The sequence below is a fragment of the Amphiura filiformis genome, chromosome 17 (genome assembly GCF_039555335.1).
Source record: "Amphiura filiformis chromosome 17, Afil_fr2py, whole genome shotgun sequence".
Taxonomy (NCBI): domain Eukaryota; kingdom Metazoa; phylum Echinodermata; class Ophiuroidea; order Amphilepidida; family Amphiuridae; genus Amphiura; species Amphiura filiformis.
In genome coordinates, this window is record NC_092644.1 from 21758165 (window position 1) to 21778054 (window position 19890).

At 35.9% G+C, this 19890-nt stretch overlaps 1 protein-coding gene across 1 annotated transcript in view; it reads right to left on the reverse strand.

Annotated features, from left to right (window-relative positions):
* LOC140137059 (MAM and LDL-receptor class A domain-containing protein 2-like) overlaps positions 1-19890 on the reverse strand; it is a 141505-nt gene that overhangs the window by 110191 nt on the left and 11424 nt on the right. Inside the window, exons 8-17 of the mRNA XM_072158718.1 lie at positions 19422-19608; positions 18903-19034; positions 17764-18038; positions 17017-17101; positions 14939-15112; positions 11786-12051; positions 7932-8022; positions 6450-6587; positions 4806-5065; positions 3172-3400 (exon numbers count right to left, since the gene is read on the reverse strand). Coding sequence (XP_072014819.1) covers positions 3172-3400; positions 4806-5065; positions 6450-6587; positions 7932-8022; positions 11786-12051; positions 14939-15112; positions 17017-17101; positions 17764-18038; positions 18903-19034; positions 19422-19608 — 1837 coding nt within the window. The remainder of the gene's footprint in view (positions 1-3171; positions 3401-4805; positions 5066-6449; positions 6588-7931; positions 8023-11785; positions 12052-14938; positions 15113-17016; positions 17102-17763; positions 18039-18902; positions 19035-19421; positions 19609-19890) is intronic.

Sequence of the window (19890 nt, forward strand, 5' to 3'; positions counted from 1 at the left end):
ACATACACATTAAGAATATATCATTAAATTTATAAAATTTACTTCGAGGACTGTTATAATTATATCAAAAATGTGAAAAATATCAAATTTTAATAATTTGCCATAAAATTTGTATTATATCGAGAATTTCAAAAAATGAAAATTATTCAGGGATTGAGTTTTACATGCGTGCGAGTGCGATTCGCACGCCGCACGCCTGAAAATCACGAGAGTGAAAAATTTTTTTAAGTTTTTTATTTTTATTTAGAATGTCCCTGGAACTTAAAATGTCCCTGAAATATTTTTAATTTTTTTTTTAAACTTGAAAAAAAATTACAAAAAGATTTTAAAAAATTATAAATTCATGTTCAAAATAGGCAAATTTATAATTGATGTTCACATTACAACCTATTTATGAAGTAAAGAAGCATACAAAACAAATGCATTTTAAGGTTACGGAGGGTGAAAATTCCACTCAACTTGTCTTTTGTTTTTAATTTTTATTTATGAAGTATATGTATATATTAAACATCTCAGAGGTGTAGATTGAAAAAATTGTATCAACAAAGTATTTTTTAAATTATTTTTGTGTATCAATATTTGCTCTAGATATCCCACAGCACTGATTCTTTTTTAAAGACAGTTCTTGTTTTAAGGGGACACTACACTAAATCCTTCCGCATTTGGTGTAACTCATGGAAGAAAGAGAAGGTGTGAGGGGCTATCATTTTCTTTGGAAGGGGGAATCCCAAATATACATGGGGCCCGTGGGTTAGATTTTAAAAGGTATGCCAACATTTCCTGTCATCCTCCCCTGGCCCTGCTCTCGGCCAGCCTAACTTTGCCAATGTGGAAACTTTAAATGGCCTAGATATTATGATGCAGATTTGAATGTTTCTGTAGTGTTTCCTAAGCCTTATAAAGATGCACTGTAAATGTTTGCCAAAAACTGCTCCCCCCTCCCCATTCTACCCTCCCCCAGGACTCATAATTATTATGCACCAAGTTACTTTATTGTATTTTCACATGTATTTCAATGGGACATTTATTTAGTGATGTGCCCCCTTATAGTGATTATTATTCCAGTGCATGAACTGGCAACCCTATCATTTTCATTTGATTGCTAAAATCACTGAAGCATATGCACAGTGGAGCATGAGTATTCAACCAGCACTATACTAGACAAAATCAATAAAATAAGTACTATCACCTTGGCCCTGGCAACACTAACTAGCATTGTAAACAAGTTAGCACATGGTTTGAACATGATAATAGATAGTGTGGAAGTTTTGGCAGAAATTTGTCAATTTCTGCAAGTTTTGTGAAAATCAATTGATACTTCCCATGCAGTAAGGATTATCAGTAGTAATACAGGAGCACTGCACCTGGAATATTATGGGATTGTGAATTGATACTGTGAAATAGCAGAAAATGTGAGTACTTGAAACTAAATGTGTGGATATCTCAGAACTCCATTTTGGACCATTTGGCCTGATATGCTGAGATGAAATAAATTATTTTTAATGTTTCCGTAGCTGATTCATAAAATTTTGATATGCATGTGTTAGCTGATACTTCAAAGAAATAATGTAGGGAATAATTGTGTCAATATATTGGCACACTAAATTAATATTGTTGTTGCAAAAAAGACGACATTTACCCCATCATTTTCATTGACATTCTGTGAACATGTAAGCTTACTGTTTTAAATCAGGAGGACCTATCGAAAGAATAAATAGGTACATTATTTCATTGGTTTGTTTGTAACACATATGCGAAATCGCAATGAAATCGGACCCTCTCCCCATATTTTCCTGGCCTCTTTCCCAAAAAACCTCATGCTCATGAAATTGAACACAAATTGAAACACTTACAAAGTACATTTGTGTATGAGCTATGACGTTAAAAAGTATTACAATAATAATCATTAGAGTGTCAACTTTAAGATGAAGTATGATTTTTAGGCCTGCCATGTTTATTTTTTGAAAAACAAAATATTTTAGGTGGCTACGTGCAGCCAATTTGCCTACACAAGAGTTCAAAATCCTGTATAACCTTAAAATCATTCATAGATTATTATGTGAACATAATTTACAAATTTGCCTATTTTAAACAAGAATTTATAATTTTTTAAATCTTTTTCTAATTTTTTTTTTAATTAAAAAAAAAATTCCAGGGACATTCTAAAGTTCCAGGGACATTCTAGGGACATTCTAAATCCAAAAAAAAAAACTAATTAAAAAAAAAAAAAAAAAATTACAAATGACACTAGCAATAAGTCCAAAGTCCAGGGACATCTATGCAGTATACACCATTCATTACCCCAGAGCTTTTACCATGGCCATTTAAAAAGTACATGTATGTTGTCACAATTGCTAAGTTTTAGCTGAAAATGAAATCATAGTCATACACCAGTTTTGAAAAAGCACACCTTGGTTTATTTAGGTGTGCGATTTGCAGCACACCTAAAAGCACACCTCGGGTTATCCAGGCGTGCGATTTACAGCACACCTGTCACATTGCAAAACTCAATGCCTGATTATTTGATATCAGAAAGACTTTCTGCGTATTCAGAATGCAATTCGATATGTCTGATGTGTTCTCATGTCCCACAAAAAATACTGTCGAAACACTCAAAACGCTCATTCCAGATCCCTTAAGCAATTTAATGATTATTAAATTTGGATCTGTTTCTTCACTCTTTCCACATGAGTGTAGACGGCAAGTTTCAATTTTCTTTTTGATTCAAAAATTTCAGAATTGACCATATTTGAAATCAGCATGAAAAATACATTAAAATTAGTACAAACAAGCCTAGTATTAGATCAGTGGTTCTTGAGATGGACTAGTTATGTTGAAGCCTATGGCCAGCATGCAGATTTTTTTGCGGGGAGACTAGTGGCTCAGTGGTTGAGTGATAGGGCTCATGATCATAAAGTTGCAGGTTTGATTAATTGCCTCACTTCACCTAGGCATAAATGGGTATTGGCTTATGCTAGGAAGGTAACAGACTAGTTGTGAGGGAGCAGTACGAAGTGAAATCCAAACAGTAACATTGTACATGGATGAGTCTGTCCCCAAATCACTATGGAAGAGAGAGAGAGAGTGGCACTCCAGCCTGTGGGCAAAGGTATGAACCTTACCCTTTAAAATTTTGAAGATATTTTGCTTTATTTGGCGACAGGAACTTACCATATGGAGTGCCAGTTGTATGATCATTAATAGGCCCTGTTCCACCACTGGGTGTGCCTCCACTGGATCTCAACCAATCAAAGTCATCTCCCCCTGCATTGACCCATCCACACCGACCGGCGTCGAAATCACAATAGCCTGGAGGGTCACATGGCCCCATTGTTATATCAATGTCATCAAGGGCGATGGTATCTGTTGCTGTTGAGCCAACAGTGCCTTCAAATGCAGCCTGTTATGAAACATTTGCTTGTTTTAAAAACTACATATTTTTAAACAGTCAACTTGAATATGTACATACACTGTTAAAACAATGGGTAATTTTTACCCAAATGGGCAATTCCAGTTGAAATCCATATACCCCTTTGGAAGACATGGGGTGTAGATTGCAAATGGAGTCACCCATTCAATTTTGAAATTCACACTCCCTGTGTGGGAGATTAAGGTCATGTTTTCCATAAGAATGGGTTTCAACTGGAATAGGCTAACTATGAACAACTCAAGTGGGTAAAAATCTTCCAATGACAAGCTAATTACCAACTGTTGGGTTGTTCATAGTTTGCCCAACTTTGGGAAACATAATACTTATAAATGGCAAAAATAATTTGTATTTTTTCTTATTGCGTGTGATGATAAAGTCCCAACGTATGTTGTGTAAAATCACATAAGCCCACCAGCCATGCTTTATGCAAAGCGCAACCAGCAAAGGTGCTGTGCCCAACTGCATGCACACCATTCAATATTAATCCAATATGTTTTGAGTCTTGCCATTTATTTTAAGTTGAACAAAGTTTTTCGACTTTTGATTGTTATACGCCCTTTTAGGATCGACAGTGTTCAAAGAAGAGCCGCCCGTTTTGTGTCAAATAATTATAACTGGAGAGAAAGTGCCACTAAAATGTTGGGTGAACTTGAGTGGGATTCACTAGCAGACAGAAGGGAAGTCACCAGATTACATCTTTTCAAGCAGATGGTTGAGGAAGAGATCGCGATTCCGCATTCACTCGTGAACCCGCATCCACGAAGAGGGGGAGAACTACTCATTCAAAGCCATGGCTAAACCAATCACCAAGACCAATGTGTATAAATATTCATTCATTCCCCGAACCATTCAAAGTTGGAACAGTTTGCCTGAGCATATCATCAGCATTGGGGGGAAAGATAGCTTCAAAGCAGCCGCCATGGACTTCATCAAAAATTAATCTAGACCACTCTAACCTCCTGTAGCAGTAATGGACGCCTGCATCTGTAGCTACAGCCCCACAGATGTAGATGTAGATATTGATGATCGTTCTGGCTATAAATTGAAAGATATAGATGCAATTTTTTTTTCAAAAACCTGCTATTCGCCTATTGCACGGTTCAGCCATATGCGAGGAGAGCCTTGAACTGGCAATAGACATGAAAGGAAGTATTACGTAACTTTACGCAATGTTATATGACCATTCATGCATGCTGCCAGATCGAGGCTCTCCTCGCATATGGCGGAACCGTGCAATGGGTGAATAATTGTTGCGACTACTTTGGTATGGTATGTGCATTAAAGGCACACTTTAGGCTTGCATAAGAGTAGAAGACAACAAAAATAGCCTTATTTTTACTGTTTACAAAATATTAAAACAGTTCACCATACTTACTCTAAAATCATCATTAGCAGTAATTGTAGTGTACCCATATCTCCATAATGCCCCCTGGTCACCACTCTTACTCCATAAAGGTCCTTCAAGCTTTGCTCCCATAGAACGCCATATAGCCAAGGTACCAGCACCAGGTCCACTCATGTAATACCAGAATTTCACACAGTCACCAGTGAGGGTTGCGTCGTAGACGCCCGAGTATAAGATGGCTCTGTCACCTGCTGACTGGGGTAGTGTGGGATTGAGATACATCAGATAGCCTACAAATAAAAATCATAAGGGTAGTAATTTTGCCATATTGAAATATAGTTAGGCAAACAGTCAAGATAAATGGGTAAATTTTCTCGGGAAAATTTTCTGGACACATAACCAATGCGTATCAATGTGAGTGTAACCTCGGGCCTGATCCCTGACCTCTGGCAGTGACCTCGCTATTCAAGTCTTAGTCATTTTGAATTGGAATAGTATTTTTGGCTGCAGTTTCGATAGAAATTCCCATATAACAAAATTATTGAAAATTATGCAATCTTAATTTCTTCACAATATCATCAAAACGTAATTTCAAAAATATTTACCTACAGAAAAAATATTTATCTACGGAAACTCTTGCAATAACATTATAAACTTGCGACAAGTAACTTATTTTGTATCAAAGGAGGAACTCTTCTATTCAAATACATTGGTAGACTACCCACTGTGCTTGGGTCACATTGCATAATGCTAATATGTCTGTGCCCATGGGTGTCGTGCGTCCAGAAAATTTTCCCGTGAAAATTTACCCATTAATCTTGACTGGCCAAAGACCTCTCTATGGTTAGGAATTATAATTTTTGCTGGTATATGGGACGGGGTTAAAACTGGTATTCTGTGAACTTCCACAGCAAGAATCAGTGCATCACTTCTTTTCGTCTTCTTTTGAGGGCATGATAGAAATATCAGCTAGTTTTTTGGTAAGATTATGTTGGTATTACAAGTGACCTAGCTACCATATAGGCAGATGTCTTTTGCATCTGCCTGTGAAGTGCATTTCAAGAACCACTAAATGCACTTTATAATATGTGTACATCCATATCAAATGGTGCATTTGTCGGCTGCTACGTGTGTCTCTTTTTACATAACAGCTAGGAATAAATACCAGACTCAGTGGATGTCACTTCAAATCATCCAAGTCACATGGTTTAGGAATGTTCTCTGTATTCCTATTCACTTGGTGACTTGGGGATGATTTGAAGTGACCTCCACTTGAGATCAGTCTGGTATTTATTCCTAGCTGTTATGTAAAAAGAGACACATGTAAGAGCTGAAAAGTTTTGATATGGATATACACATATACTAATGTTACACCAGGGATATATGCAAGATGTGGAAAGGATGAAAAAGAACAAGACACAGATGACAAAAGATGGAAAGAGAAAGACAGAGAAATGGACAGAGACACACAGGGAGACACAGATAGAGAGTGATAGAAGAGCCAGACAGAGATGAACAACAGAGAAACAGAGACAACAGATAGACAGAGAAACAGATAGAGAAGACATTATGCTAAAGGGAGAGAGGTAAAGAGAAGGAAAGAGGACATCCTGATGAGAGAAATAAAAACAAAGTGGTATAGAGGGAGGGAGATCATCCTATTATTCTTCTTACCAGTTGTTGTCTGTGTTGTCTTGTCACTTATTGGTCCTGTTGCTATGTCTTTACCCATACTTCTTTCCCAATCAAAATCATCAGTACCTGACTGTTCTTGTATAAAGTCACACATGTCATATTCAAAATCACATGTTCCTGTGGAAAAATCAGGTATAAAACTTACGTATGGATCCACTGACACATAATAGACATTTTGAGAATTTCATTTTACAACATAAACAAGAGAACATTTTATTTTCACAATTTGAATGTTGTTTTTACAGTGTATATTCCCAGGAATAGAGAATTTAGGGGTGAATGACGGTTAAACCATGTTCCATCGTTCAGAACAATAGAAACCGGTGCCAACCAGAAGGGACTGGGCAGAACTGATAAGAAGTACCACCTTCCAAGCTATCAACATCTCAGTACAATTTATCAAGCAACAAATGATATGCATTTATCAACCTATTTCATACATGTGAAAAAAAATTCCATAATTTTTGCTATTTTTATAACAAAATTATCACTTAAAGTGTTGGAAAATACAAATATAAATGCATTAACTAACAAGAAAAATGAACACGTCTGAAAGCACTGCGAGTAGTACATGGAGTGCACTTCCGTGCATATATACATAATCAACAGTCCGGTCCGACTGCCTAATCAGGAAGTACTGCCGAATCAGGCAGTATGTTGCCGAGTCAGACAACACAGGCTTTGGTAACCCTTCCGCTTTTGACAGACTAAGGACTAAATTGTTCATGGTGATTTTATAAAAGATCGGTGGAAATTTTACTTTGACACACATGAGCTACATGTAAGTTGACAATTTTTCACCGGGCGAAAAAAAATTCCACCGGGAGGAAAATAATTTAAATAACAAAACAATTTCTAACGGTTTTTTAAAAATTTGATTTAAATATGCAAATTTACTTTATTTTAACTAAAATTGATGAAAAAATACTACTAATTGTACATCCATTGATAATTTTATATATTTTACCTACTTCTTTACTCTAAACCAAGAAATAACGGTATATTAAAAGATGCTCTATTTGAAATAGAGCATTGCATTGTGGGATACCATGCTGCCTGACTCGGTAACATACTGCCTGATCAGGCAGTCGGACCGGACTGATCAATGCATGGTTTGCATTTTTCTAACATTTGCTCTGATTGGTTCTATCCAAGTATGACAGACCTTGGATAAGAAAAGGAGCAACAATGGTCAAATGTGACCTGCTACCACGAACTCAGCGTAAAGTCGCCACAACTTTTTGTTGAGTTGGTAGTTCGATATATTTGGTCTGACTAAGTTGATGTTCTTTGTTTGCCGCCACCTGTACAAGCCAGTAGTATTATCCTTTGTGAATGGTGAGTGAACACCAACGCAGTAGCCAGGGCGTTTTGAGTGACTAACACCTTGCGACTTTACGCTGATTTCCTGGTAGCAGGTCACAAATGCAACCATTTTGAAAACCTTGTTTTAGTACTTACTAAGATGAGCACATTCTCCAGGTGTGTACAGCACGTCATCTATCGCCATATCACTGAGATAGGTACCACCGATAGTGCCTTCAATTATGATCTGAAAAACAACCAACCACACATAGAATTGCTTAGAGATTTATGCAAAGTGGCTAAAAATCCCCATTTTCATTGTGGTCTAATTTTTGTTTTAACAAATGGTCAAAACATTATTTTGGTCTTAAATGAAAGCTACAACTTGGTTTGGATTTTCAGTCCGTCCTTAAAATAGCAATGCAGCAAAAATAACTTAAGGGGGTACTACACCCATTGATTTTTTTTTTTTTTTTTTTGCATTTTGTGAAGAAATTACAAAAAAAAATTGGACAAAGTGGTGCGAAATGAAGGGGCAAATCTTCTCATTTTATTGGTGGTATCGGTATCAATGTAGCTTACATGCTTTTACAGATAGAAGCCAAAAGGAGGTACATCACTGATGATTTAAATTCACTTCATTTTGGAAAGCTTACTATCAACGGATTTCGTTAAAATTTTGGATATGTGTTGCTAACACATTAGGGAAATAAAGTTGATATGTAAAATAGGAATAAGTGGTTCCTGATTTCTTATAAGACTTCATGATCTTGGTGCTCAACAAAAATAAAAAAAGGAACTGGTTAAAATGCTTCTATTTTCAATGTTGAGCTATATTTTGCATTTTTAACTTGCGACATTATTGCACTGAAACTTAATTAAGCCATAGGTAACAGGTTACAACAACCATACTACAGCAATGATGAAAAAAATTGTATTTCTTGTCACCTATACAACCATATTGGGTAGTTTTCCGTAAGCTTAAGTTTTGTGATTTTGGTAACTATTTTATATTTATTTGTGAAATCCGTCTCAACTAGGCATTCTAAATTGTACTCACCATTTACATCCCAAGGTATATTAGTATATCCACCATGCACTTCTCGATATATATCCAGTTAAAGACAGAATATCAAAATTATGCCTCATATGATATCACAGACTCTCACATGTGTATTCAAAATTGATGCTTAAATTTGACCTGAACCAATTGACCTATAACCTGACATACGGTGACCTAATAGCCTTTTCTTCTCCTAACAACTAATGACTATGCATCCATTGTATAAGTGTTTATTTAATTTATTCAGTGTTATATCATGGTAGGTATTTTGCATGCACCACTATAGATTTTCTATAGAGAGTATAACAAAGGATTTAATGTATTCTATTCATGTACCCTACTTGAACATTTTCAAAAGAATAAATTATGGTTTGTTATGAAACACAGATCTGAGTTACTAGGTTACAGTAAACAAAAAATATATAGGGCTAAAATGACTTACTAAAATTGTTGAAATTCACTTTATATGTAGATATATTTTATAAGTTCAGGACATGAGGTGATAAACATATATATGTACTTAATAAATTTGCAAGAAAAAAAAAGAAGAGGGGTACTGATGAAAATCGGGGTATTATATCGCCTTAACAAAATCATTTGTGTCTTGAAAAGTATTCATGCAGGAAACATAATCAATCTATGGTTTCCTAAACAATCAGATTATGTCAACAATATGACTTTCTCCTGGTAGCATGAATGTCAAACTATAAAACTACCAGCTATCATCAACACATTGCTAGGTGTGGGGTTTTTTTCAGTAGGGTTGTTTATATGTACATGCCACCTATTATACTGTGTATAATTAACCCTACATTTGTTGCAGAAATTAGTAACATGTAATTGAGAAAACAAATGGACATAGCTAGTTCTGGCTCTAAGCCCTCAATATTAACATGTACTAAACTCAGTGGAGACTATCAATATGATTTAGATGTTTTATCACAGGTTTCACTTTAGTAAAGCAAAAGTCAGTAAAATACAAGTGTAATTCATCAATGTCATTTTGAACCACCTTTTGTGACACTTTTAAAGCCTCACCCAGCAAACACAAAAACGTTTTAAAAACGTTTTAAATAAGTTATATTTTGGCTTTTGGTTTAGGTAAAAACGTTTGAATAACATTAAAATGTCGGGTTATAGAAAGGTCATGATATTAAAACGTTTTGTATGAAAACACATTGCAACAATATTTTTTAATGTTTTCAAAAATGTTTTTGTAAACTATTTTTGCAAACATTTTTGCCAAATATTGTGTCAATACTTAAATAACATTATATCAAAATATTTGAACCCAGCAAACACAGAAATGTTCTTAAAATGTTTTTTCAAAACCTTTTTTTTTATTTTTTTAATAAAATTTAAAATATTTTTTTTACCACAAAATAACTTTTTTCGCAAAATATTTTTGTATCAAGTTTTCAAGAATGTTTTTGGAATGTTATTAAAACGCGTTTTTATACCCTTTATATAACCCGACATTTAAACGTTTTCTGTAAAACATTTTTGTTTGCTGAGCAGTAGATTATCAAAAAATGTTTTTAAGGTTATGAAAACGTTTTATACTCTTAATATACCCTTTATATAACCCGACATTTAAACGTTTTCTGACAACCTTTTATAACCTTTTGAGAATGATGTCGAAAACGTTTTGTGTTTGCTGGGCATTCACAGATATGTTGCATAAAAAATATTGATTGACTATAGGCAAAATATCTAATTCTCGATCATGAGAGCTAAGTTGGGTATGACAGATATTTGCCTCGAGCGTACTATACGAAGATCACATGCTTACAACGCAAACACATCTTTTGAGAATTAACCAGGTTTTCGGATACTGTTGTCGCTAGGCAAGGTCAAGGTTTGGTCATATAGGTCAAGCAAACATGTTAATCCACAAAAAGTATGTTGATGAAGAAGGAACAACCTTTCATGATAAAGAATTAGATAATTGCCTATAACAATACATCCACAAATTGATTAGAATGCATAAATCATTCCATTTATGATAACAAGTTATGCTTTTTCATCATTTTGGTTAAGTAATTCCTTCTTGAAGTTTCCTCATTGCACAGTCTGCTAGCATGCTATAGCAGGGGTGTAGGCCTACCGGGGCCACCAGCCAAGGGGGCAAACTGTCCTAATCATCCTGCTGACACACTATTTAATGACTTTACTGGGACAAATGAGTGCAAATTGGGTTCCCCAATGTGCCCCCCCCCTCCACCACACCCCGCCGGTACGCCTCTGTACATATGTAAGTATGGTGTCCAAATCTAATACTTGTCTCTCTTAACACATCAAAATTTTCCGGCTTATTCCCTTAGTTGCCACATTAGTAAACATAGTAAACATAACAAAAATAGCAAGTGTCAGGAAACTTGATTCAACAGTGATAAATCTCTGGGTGGGGGTTTAAGCACAATGTGATTTCTTCAGAATTACTGATTTGTACATGTATCTAAAGAAAACAAAGATGTGTTTTCTCGATGAATGTAAAATAAACTGTAAACATGAAAGTCTCTTTTATAATTCCACAGTAGATTCTACACACAAAAAAAGCGCAGTGATTTATAGTGCGCTACGCACAGGCACAACGCCTAGACGTTGATCCACAAGCCTCAGCACACTTAACAGGTTGTCGCTGACCACTACAGCCCCACATCATTCCATGAACCATTTAACAACAAATCAGGGACTTTGCTGCTACAAGAGCGCACACCCTAGACATTCCACAATTAACTAAGAGTGTACAGGGTGTCCAAAAGGTCATGTTATCATTTTGATGCTCATAAATCTTATATGTAGCAACCAATAGAACAGATATAAATATAGGCCTATTAGAATAGTGAAAAAACTTTTTGACTGGCCCAAAATCACACATTAATTATGCAACAGATCACAAGTTGAAACTATAAATTTGGTGATTAAAAATTGGTAACTGCATTACCTGAAAATCGGTGTTGATATTGGTGAGAGTCTTCCTAGCAAGAATCCACATATCATCCCTGGCAATGTCATTCTTAAAAAACAAAGTTTCTGTTCCCTGCAGATCTGACCAGTAGATATTGAGAGTACCCATACTGGAACCGTACATATGATACCACACTTCAAAGCAGTTACCTTCTGGATCGGTGGGTGGAAGTTGGACAGAGAGGAGGCGGGAGATTTCGCCTGGTAAGCGAGGAGATGATGCTTCCGTGAACATGTAGTAACCTAAGTGGAAACACAAAATATGGTTTTGGTTAAAGTCATGGATAATGAAACTCAGTTTATTCCAAGATGCACAACAGCCTTGTGAAAAGTAACATGTGATTCTTACTATAAAAGCTCTAAGAAATTGAATTAATACACTTTCAGCTCAACAGGTGGTGGGAGTTCTTGAGATGGGTCAAAATATGGACAAACCCATATTGACCATTGTTGGACTTCACACAATCACTGTACTGCAAGATCTACAGAAGAATTAACTGCAGGTGCAATATATTAACTCCTTGATAGGTTCCCTTAAGGGCTGGGGTAAGAACGTTTGGACAGTATTTATTTTGGGACATTAGAGCACATCAGACATATCAAATTGCATTCTGAATCTGAAGAATGTCATTCTGATATCAAATAATTTTGATTTTTGAAATTCGCAATTTAATACACATTTTATGGCAAATCATTAAAATTGATATTTTTGATATTTAACAGTACTTGAAGTAAACTTTATAAATCTGATGATTTATACTTAAAGTGTATGTAGGTGGGAAGAAAAGCCGTCGATCAATTGAAAATTTTGACCTTTCGTATTGAAGATATGGATTTTTTTTCCCAAAACACCAAAATAAATTAGGTCTTTTGGGAAAAAAATCCATATCTTCAATATGAATGGTCAAAATTTTCAATTGACCGTCGGCTTTTCCTCCTGCTACATACACTTTAAGAATATATCATTAGATTTATTTAATTTACTTCGAGGACTGTTATATATCAAAATTTGAAAAAAATATCAAATTTTTATAATTTGTCATAAAATTTGTATTATATTGTGATTTTTAAAAATGAAAATTATTTGATATCAGAAAGACATGCTTCAGTATTCAGAATGCAATTCGATAGGTCTGAGGTGCTCTCATGTCCCACCAAAAATACTGTCGAAACACAATAAACGCTCATTTTGGATCCCTTAAAGTGCACATAAGCTACAGAGCGTAAACTGCCTCATTTGCATAACATGGAACAACTTTAATAAGAGCCAACACCCTTTAAATTATATCAATTTAGTTGATACCTGGTTTCTCAAAGCAACTTATGGGAAGGGGTATGAACGTTTGGACAGTATTTATTGTGGGACATTAGAGCACATCAGACGTATCGAATTGCATTCTGAATACGAAGAATGTCCTTCTGATATGAAATAATTTTGATTTTTGAAATTCGCAATGTAATACACATTTTATGGCAAATCATTAAAAATTGATATTTTTGATATTTAACAGTACTCGAAGTAAACTTTATAAATCTGATGATTTCTACCTAAAGTGTATGTAGGTGGGATGAAAAACCGACGATCAATTGAAAATTTTGACCTTTCGTATTGAAGATATGGATTTTTTTCCCCAAAACACAAAAAAAATTAGGTCTTTTGGGGAAAAAATGCATATCTTCAATATGAAAGGTCAAAATTTTCAATTGATCGTCGGCTTTTCCTCCCAGCTACATACACTTTAAGACTATATCATTAAATTTACAAAATTTACTTCGAGGACTGTTATATCTCCAAAATGTGAAAAATATCAAATTTTAATAATTTGTCATAAAATTTGTATTATATCGTGAATTTCATAAAATGAAAATTATTTGATATCAGAAAGACATTCTTCGTATTCAGAATGCAATTCGATAGGTCTGATGTGCTCTCATGTCCCACAAAAATGCTGTCGAAATGCTCAAAACGCTCATTCCAGTTCCCTTAATAATTTGAAAATGGTCAGCTTTATAATTCTAAAAAAAGAAAGAAAAGAAAATAAGAGCGCAGTGATTTATAGTGCGCAATGCATAGGCACAGTGCCTAGACGTTGATCCGCAAGCCGCAGCACACTTTAAAGGTTGATGCTGATCACTCGGCCCCATTCTTCCAACAACACAGGCACCTGCAGTCAAATACCCTATTGATTGAGCTAACTTTACAACTAGTAATTTAGGCTCTTTAATCATGTTATTATAATACTAGGTCAAAAATAAAATGATATTTTTGATATTTAACAGTACTCGAAGTAAACTTTATAAATCTGATGATTTCTACCTAAAGTGTATGTAGGTGGGATGAAAAACCGACGATCAATTGAAAATTTTGACCTTTCGTATTGAAGATATGGATTTTTTTTTCCAAAACACAAAAAAAAATTAGGTCTTTTTGGGAAAAAAATGCATATCTTCAATATGAAAGGTCAAAATTTTCAATTGATCGTCGGCTTTTCCTCCCAGCTACATACACTTTAAGACTATATCATTAAATTTACAAAATTTACTTCGAGGACTGTTATATCTCCAAAATGTGAAAAATATCAAATTTTAATAATTTGTCATAAAATTTGTATTATATCGTGAATTTCATAAAAATGAAAATTATTTGATATCAGAAAGACATTCTTCGTATTCAGAATGCAATTTGATAGGTCTGATGTGCTCTCATGTCCCACAAAAAATGCTGTCGAAATGCTCAAAACGCTCATTCCAGTTCCCTTAATAATTTGAAAATGGTCAGCTTTATAATTCTAAAAAAAGAAAGAAAAGAAAATAAGAGCGCAGTGATTTATAGTGCGCAATGCATAGGCACAGTGCCTAGACGTTGATCCGCAAGCCGCAGCACACTTTAAAGGTTGATGCTGATCACTCGGCCCCATTCTTCCAACAACACAGGCACCTGCAGTCAAATACCCTATTGATTGAGCTAACTTTACAACTAGTAATTTAGGCTCTTTAATCATGTTATTATAATACTAGGTCAAAAATAAAAGTTCTACAGCATTGCATAGACAGTTCCAAAAAACAAACTCAATCGTGAACTCAAATAAAAATGATGTGTTCATTCAGTTCCTTTATATAAAGTTCTTACCATTCTTTGAAGTGTGATCCCAGCCAGGTCCTGTATTACCAGATGATGTAGAACCTTTGTACCTTGTCCAATCAAAATCATCATTTACATCCTGTTCCCACAAGCACAGAAGACCATCAAAGGTACAGGTACAGTTGTCCTTGTAAGATTCAGGATCTGCTTCAACAGGTAAGGCTAAGGCAAAAAAAAATGTGATATAGACCATTATGCAATAAATAAACTGGATGGAATGGTAGTTAAAAATGAAATAGCGGGTGGAGGTTCAGGCTACATGTACAGTGGAAATTCCAATTGAATGAATACAGCCTGACATAGCGTGATGATTTTTGGAGTACACTACGCGATGTATGCCAGAAGTGAATCCAACATGCCAACGTACTTATGATTGGTTAGTATTGTATCCAAGGTCGTGCGTTTGCGTTGTAGTTTGAAATATGTGATATACGATTACGGTTGGATCGTGTACAGCTGTGTTCATTCAGTTGAAATTCCCATTGTAGGTATTGCAATGACAATTGAATCTCCTTTTCAAATCATGTCTCAAATATTGTTGTCTTGAATCCATCTTGGAGCACTGGTGTAGCCAGGACTTTTTCAGGCAGGGTGGCAAGGAGGGTGGGAACCTTCAAGGGGGAAAAGTTGTCAAAAATTGTCAAAAAGTACAAAAAATGACTTAAAATCTCAAATATCATGGCAACAATCATCCCACATGGAGGAGCACGAGGGGCCAAGAGATGGGCAAAGGGGAGGCAAAAGGGAGTGCAAGACTTCTCACAGGGAGTAGCCCCTCTCCTTGGCTATGCCACTGTCTTGGAGGGAAGTTTTGTCATCAAACATAGGGTCTTTATTTATTAAAATATTTAAAAGAAAAATTCACAGATTTTTTGTTTGAAAAAGGTTTTCAAAAAAAATTGTTTTATAATGATGCCACTTAGGCCTACACATTTCAAAAGTTAAGTTTCAGGAAATATCATACCAGGATTACATTCGTAATTATTCCTTTTATTGCGGTTGTAGCTAACATAATTGTGTCTGCTATTTTTATCCAGCATCACATTGAGCTTCTAATAGTACAGTATTAACAAAAAATATAAATCCGATACCTACTATAAGAGATGGTGAAAAATTATCAAATCAAATTTTCATAAAATGGTATTTCATGTTATATTATATGTGACCGTCCACCACAAACTGCTTGTAAAGTCGGCAAATTGTATTCTGATTGAGTTACATTGCAAAATGTGCATAAAGGTTGCATTCATATGTAACTCAAGTTGGTGCGACATGTTTTTCATTTTCCTAGTGCCAGTCAAACACCTTTTAAACCAATCATTAATCCATTGTTGAAGAGGATAATAAGCTTCTACTTATGTATATAACTCGTAAGTAGCTCTAGTCTTTATTTGCTTTGGCTAAATCCTGTTCAAGTGGTGTGGGTTAACCACAAATTAACAATGAGAGGACATTCCTGAACCTCGTTGATTTGGGGATGATTTGAAGTGACCGCCAATTACGAGTATTTGATATTTAATACCAGCAATGTGGGAAAAGAGGAATAACATAGAACCAAAATAATATGCCCTCTTGCTGAACTATAACTATAACTCTGCTTCTGGATATCGTTTGAAGTCAAATTATATATTATTGTAGAGCTTATGATATATATTTTCTAAACACGGAAGAAAACAAAATTGACCAGGGGCCGACTTTACGAGCGCTTCATGGTGGACGGCCACATATATGATTATTGTAATACTACACACATACACTACAATGGGCTATTACAGTTGAAATCCACATGATACACCTCCTATTGAAGACATGAACTTAATCTTCCACAGCAGGGAGTGTGAATTTCAAATGGAGTCACCCATTGAGGTAATCCCTTTTGAAATTCACACTCCCTGTGTCCTGTCTTTCATAGGAGTGTACTAATTTCAACTGGAATAGTCCAATCCCATTTTAATCCTACTTATAATACTCAATACATTTCCCATCCTATCCTAACCATAAAAATGACCCTAAACCATAGTTGGTTTTTATAAAAAAAACTGAAAGTGTCTTTATCATCCACATACTTTCACAGTAGAATTCCTCCAGGCGAGTGTCATCTAAAGCAAAGTCGCTTAAATAACTTCTTCCAATTATACCCTCGATAAAGATCTGCAAAACAACAAAGACAGATAAAAGATGAAGTTAGAGATTATTGAAAGAAACTATGTGACATAATAATGTGGTACCTACATCAGCTGGGAAATTGAAACAAATTCTGACACTGAATTGCAAACATATAATGGTGAGTTGAATTTGAGGAGCGAGGATGTGGAGGAAAGAAGAAGAAGGATCAGGAGAGAGGATCAGGGAAGAGAAAGGGAGGTGGAAGGGAGGGAGGGTGGAAAGAAGTGAGGGAGAGTACGAGGGATTGAGGAAGGGAGGGATAAGGGAGGAAAGGAAGGAGGAAAGGAGGGAGAGTGGGATGGATTGAGAAAGGGATGATTGAGGGGGGATTGAGGGAGGAAAGGAATGAGGAAGGATGGGAAAGAAGGAGGGAGGAAGCAAAGCAGGGAGGGAGGGAAGGAGGGCAAGAGGGAGGGAGGGAGGGAGAGAGGGGGGGGTGGGGGGAAGGAAGGGGGGATGGAGGGAGGGAGGGAGGGAGGGAGGGAGGGAGGGAGGAGTAAATGGCTGCGTGTTATTTCATGTGATAACAGAAGATACTAGCAAACTCTGGACTGTCACTATATCATTGTCATATATGTATGATAAACAACTCCTCTCATAAACAAATCAGCTGATCAGAACTAAGTTTTTAAGCTGAATTAATTCACCTGGAAAGGCTGTGCTTCTGCAAGACCAATCTGTGCAGAATTCCAATCTGTACCACTGAGACTCTGCTGTCCCGACAAAGACCATCTGATGGTGTATTCAGCAGCACCTCCTGGATCGCTCAGTACATACACAGACAAATCCCCCATATCTGTACCCCACATGTGATACCAGAAGGTGAAACACTGGTTAGAGGTAGGGGTGATCACAGGAGAAGATAGGCGTGCTCTTTCATTAAAGACTCTGGGTGAACTGGCTTCTGTGTACATGTAGTACCCTGCAAGGTAAGAATGAGAGACATAATTAATGAAAGATTATATAAAAGAATTATGCACAGGCAGAAGCCCACAAAGCCTCAGCACACTTTACAGATATTTACTGACCACTGTGTCCCAAGACACACCATAAGAATCAGATCAAGGGTTGAGAGCCAGAAAGTCTCAACTCCCAATCACCTGCTCCCATAAAATGAGCATAAAGTTGCCAGGGCACTAGAAGATACAGTCGATTAATCATGACAAAATTCAATAGAATACAAAAGACATTGTGGAGGAAGTATTGATTTTTGAAGACCAAAGCAAGGAGCCTACTTTATGCTCATTTTGTGCGAGCCGGTCTTAGTGAGTTACGGCTTTCTGGTTCTGAACCCTCGATATGTAGCTATGAAGTTTTGGAGAGGGGCACACTAGAAAAATAAAGTTTGAAAGGTGGGTGTTTCTTGAGGGGAAGGTAAATAAGTAAGGTGCATTATATGTTTATGGTTTCAACAAATTGATTTCCAAGACCAATGTTCCCTCTAACTTAGGATTTTGTTGTTGGGCCAATTTAACCATTTATGGGCCACATGACAGCATGATTCATCACCTCATTACATCAAATGACACTCCTATTAGTTTGTACAGGTTCCCTTTGTTCTCATGTTGGGAATAGACATGGGCTGATAGTCAAGAAATGAACATACTTTGCAAGCTCTGGATGTTCTCTGTTCATTGAGGTATTTTTGTCACTATCAACCCATGTTGCACTAGATAGCAAATCAGTACAGAAAATTGAAATCGAAGAAATGTATTGTGGGAAGTGCAAGATATCTTATCTGGTATTAACCTGTTTGGGGGATATCAGTTAACTGATCAATACCTACCAGTTCCAGTTGTGTGGTCACCAGAAGGACCTGTGCTGCCACTTGATGTACTGCCGGTAAAACGTATCCAGTCAAAGTCATCATCCTGCGGTTGTAGCCAGGTACACATATCATCGTCAAAATCACATTCACCTGAGAGCACAAATACAAATCAAATAGTAGAGTTTGGCAAAAGGCAGAGATGGGTTGGGTTATGATGCGATTGAATCTATAACTAACAACTGATTAGAAGTACCAAATCATTGCAAAGAATATGGAGCATTTATATAGGGATATATGTGAGGTGACCGAGCAAAATCAGTCTGAAGTTGGATCAAATCAAAATCCATTTTTATATTTCTAAAAGTAGAAACTTGTTAGCTAAAGTTAACTGAAAATCCTGAGTTTCTACCACCTATTGTTAGAAAGTTATTCAAAGTTTAGTCATCACAAAAACAAAGAAATATTAACACATGTTCTTTCATATCTGCAAACTGGGATGATGTGGGAAATTTTCAAGTACTGTATGTTATATCTTACCAGGTGGAGGACACTGTCCAGCTCTATAATTCACATCATCAATAGCTATATCACTGGCATCGCCTCCAATAGTGGCTTCAAAGACAAGCTGGTATGGTGTGGTACTTGTGATTGTTATGAAGCCAGTATACCATGTGTCACCCTGGTTACCAGTCTTGCTCCACAGATTTGTAGATTGACCATTAAGCTATAAACCATAAAAAATATTGACAAATTTGCGTTCTACCTTCATCTAAGAGACACATCAAATAGTGACTTATGGTGATTTTTGAGATATTTAGCCTGTAGGCTTTAAATATCATTTTCCTCCTATTTGCAAAGACTAGTCCCAAAACACGAAATTGCCTTATTAATTAGTAATTCATTTACGGCAAAGATTTTTAAGAACGTATAAATCTCTGTTTTTGCTTAGTGACATGCACCATCCATTAATATTACAGTCCAGGAAAACAGTATTGGCAACAAATTT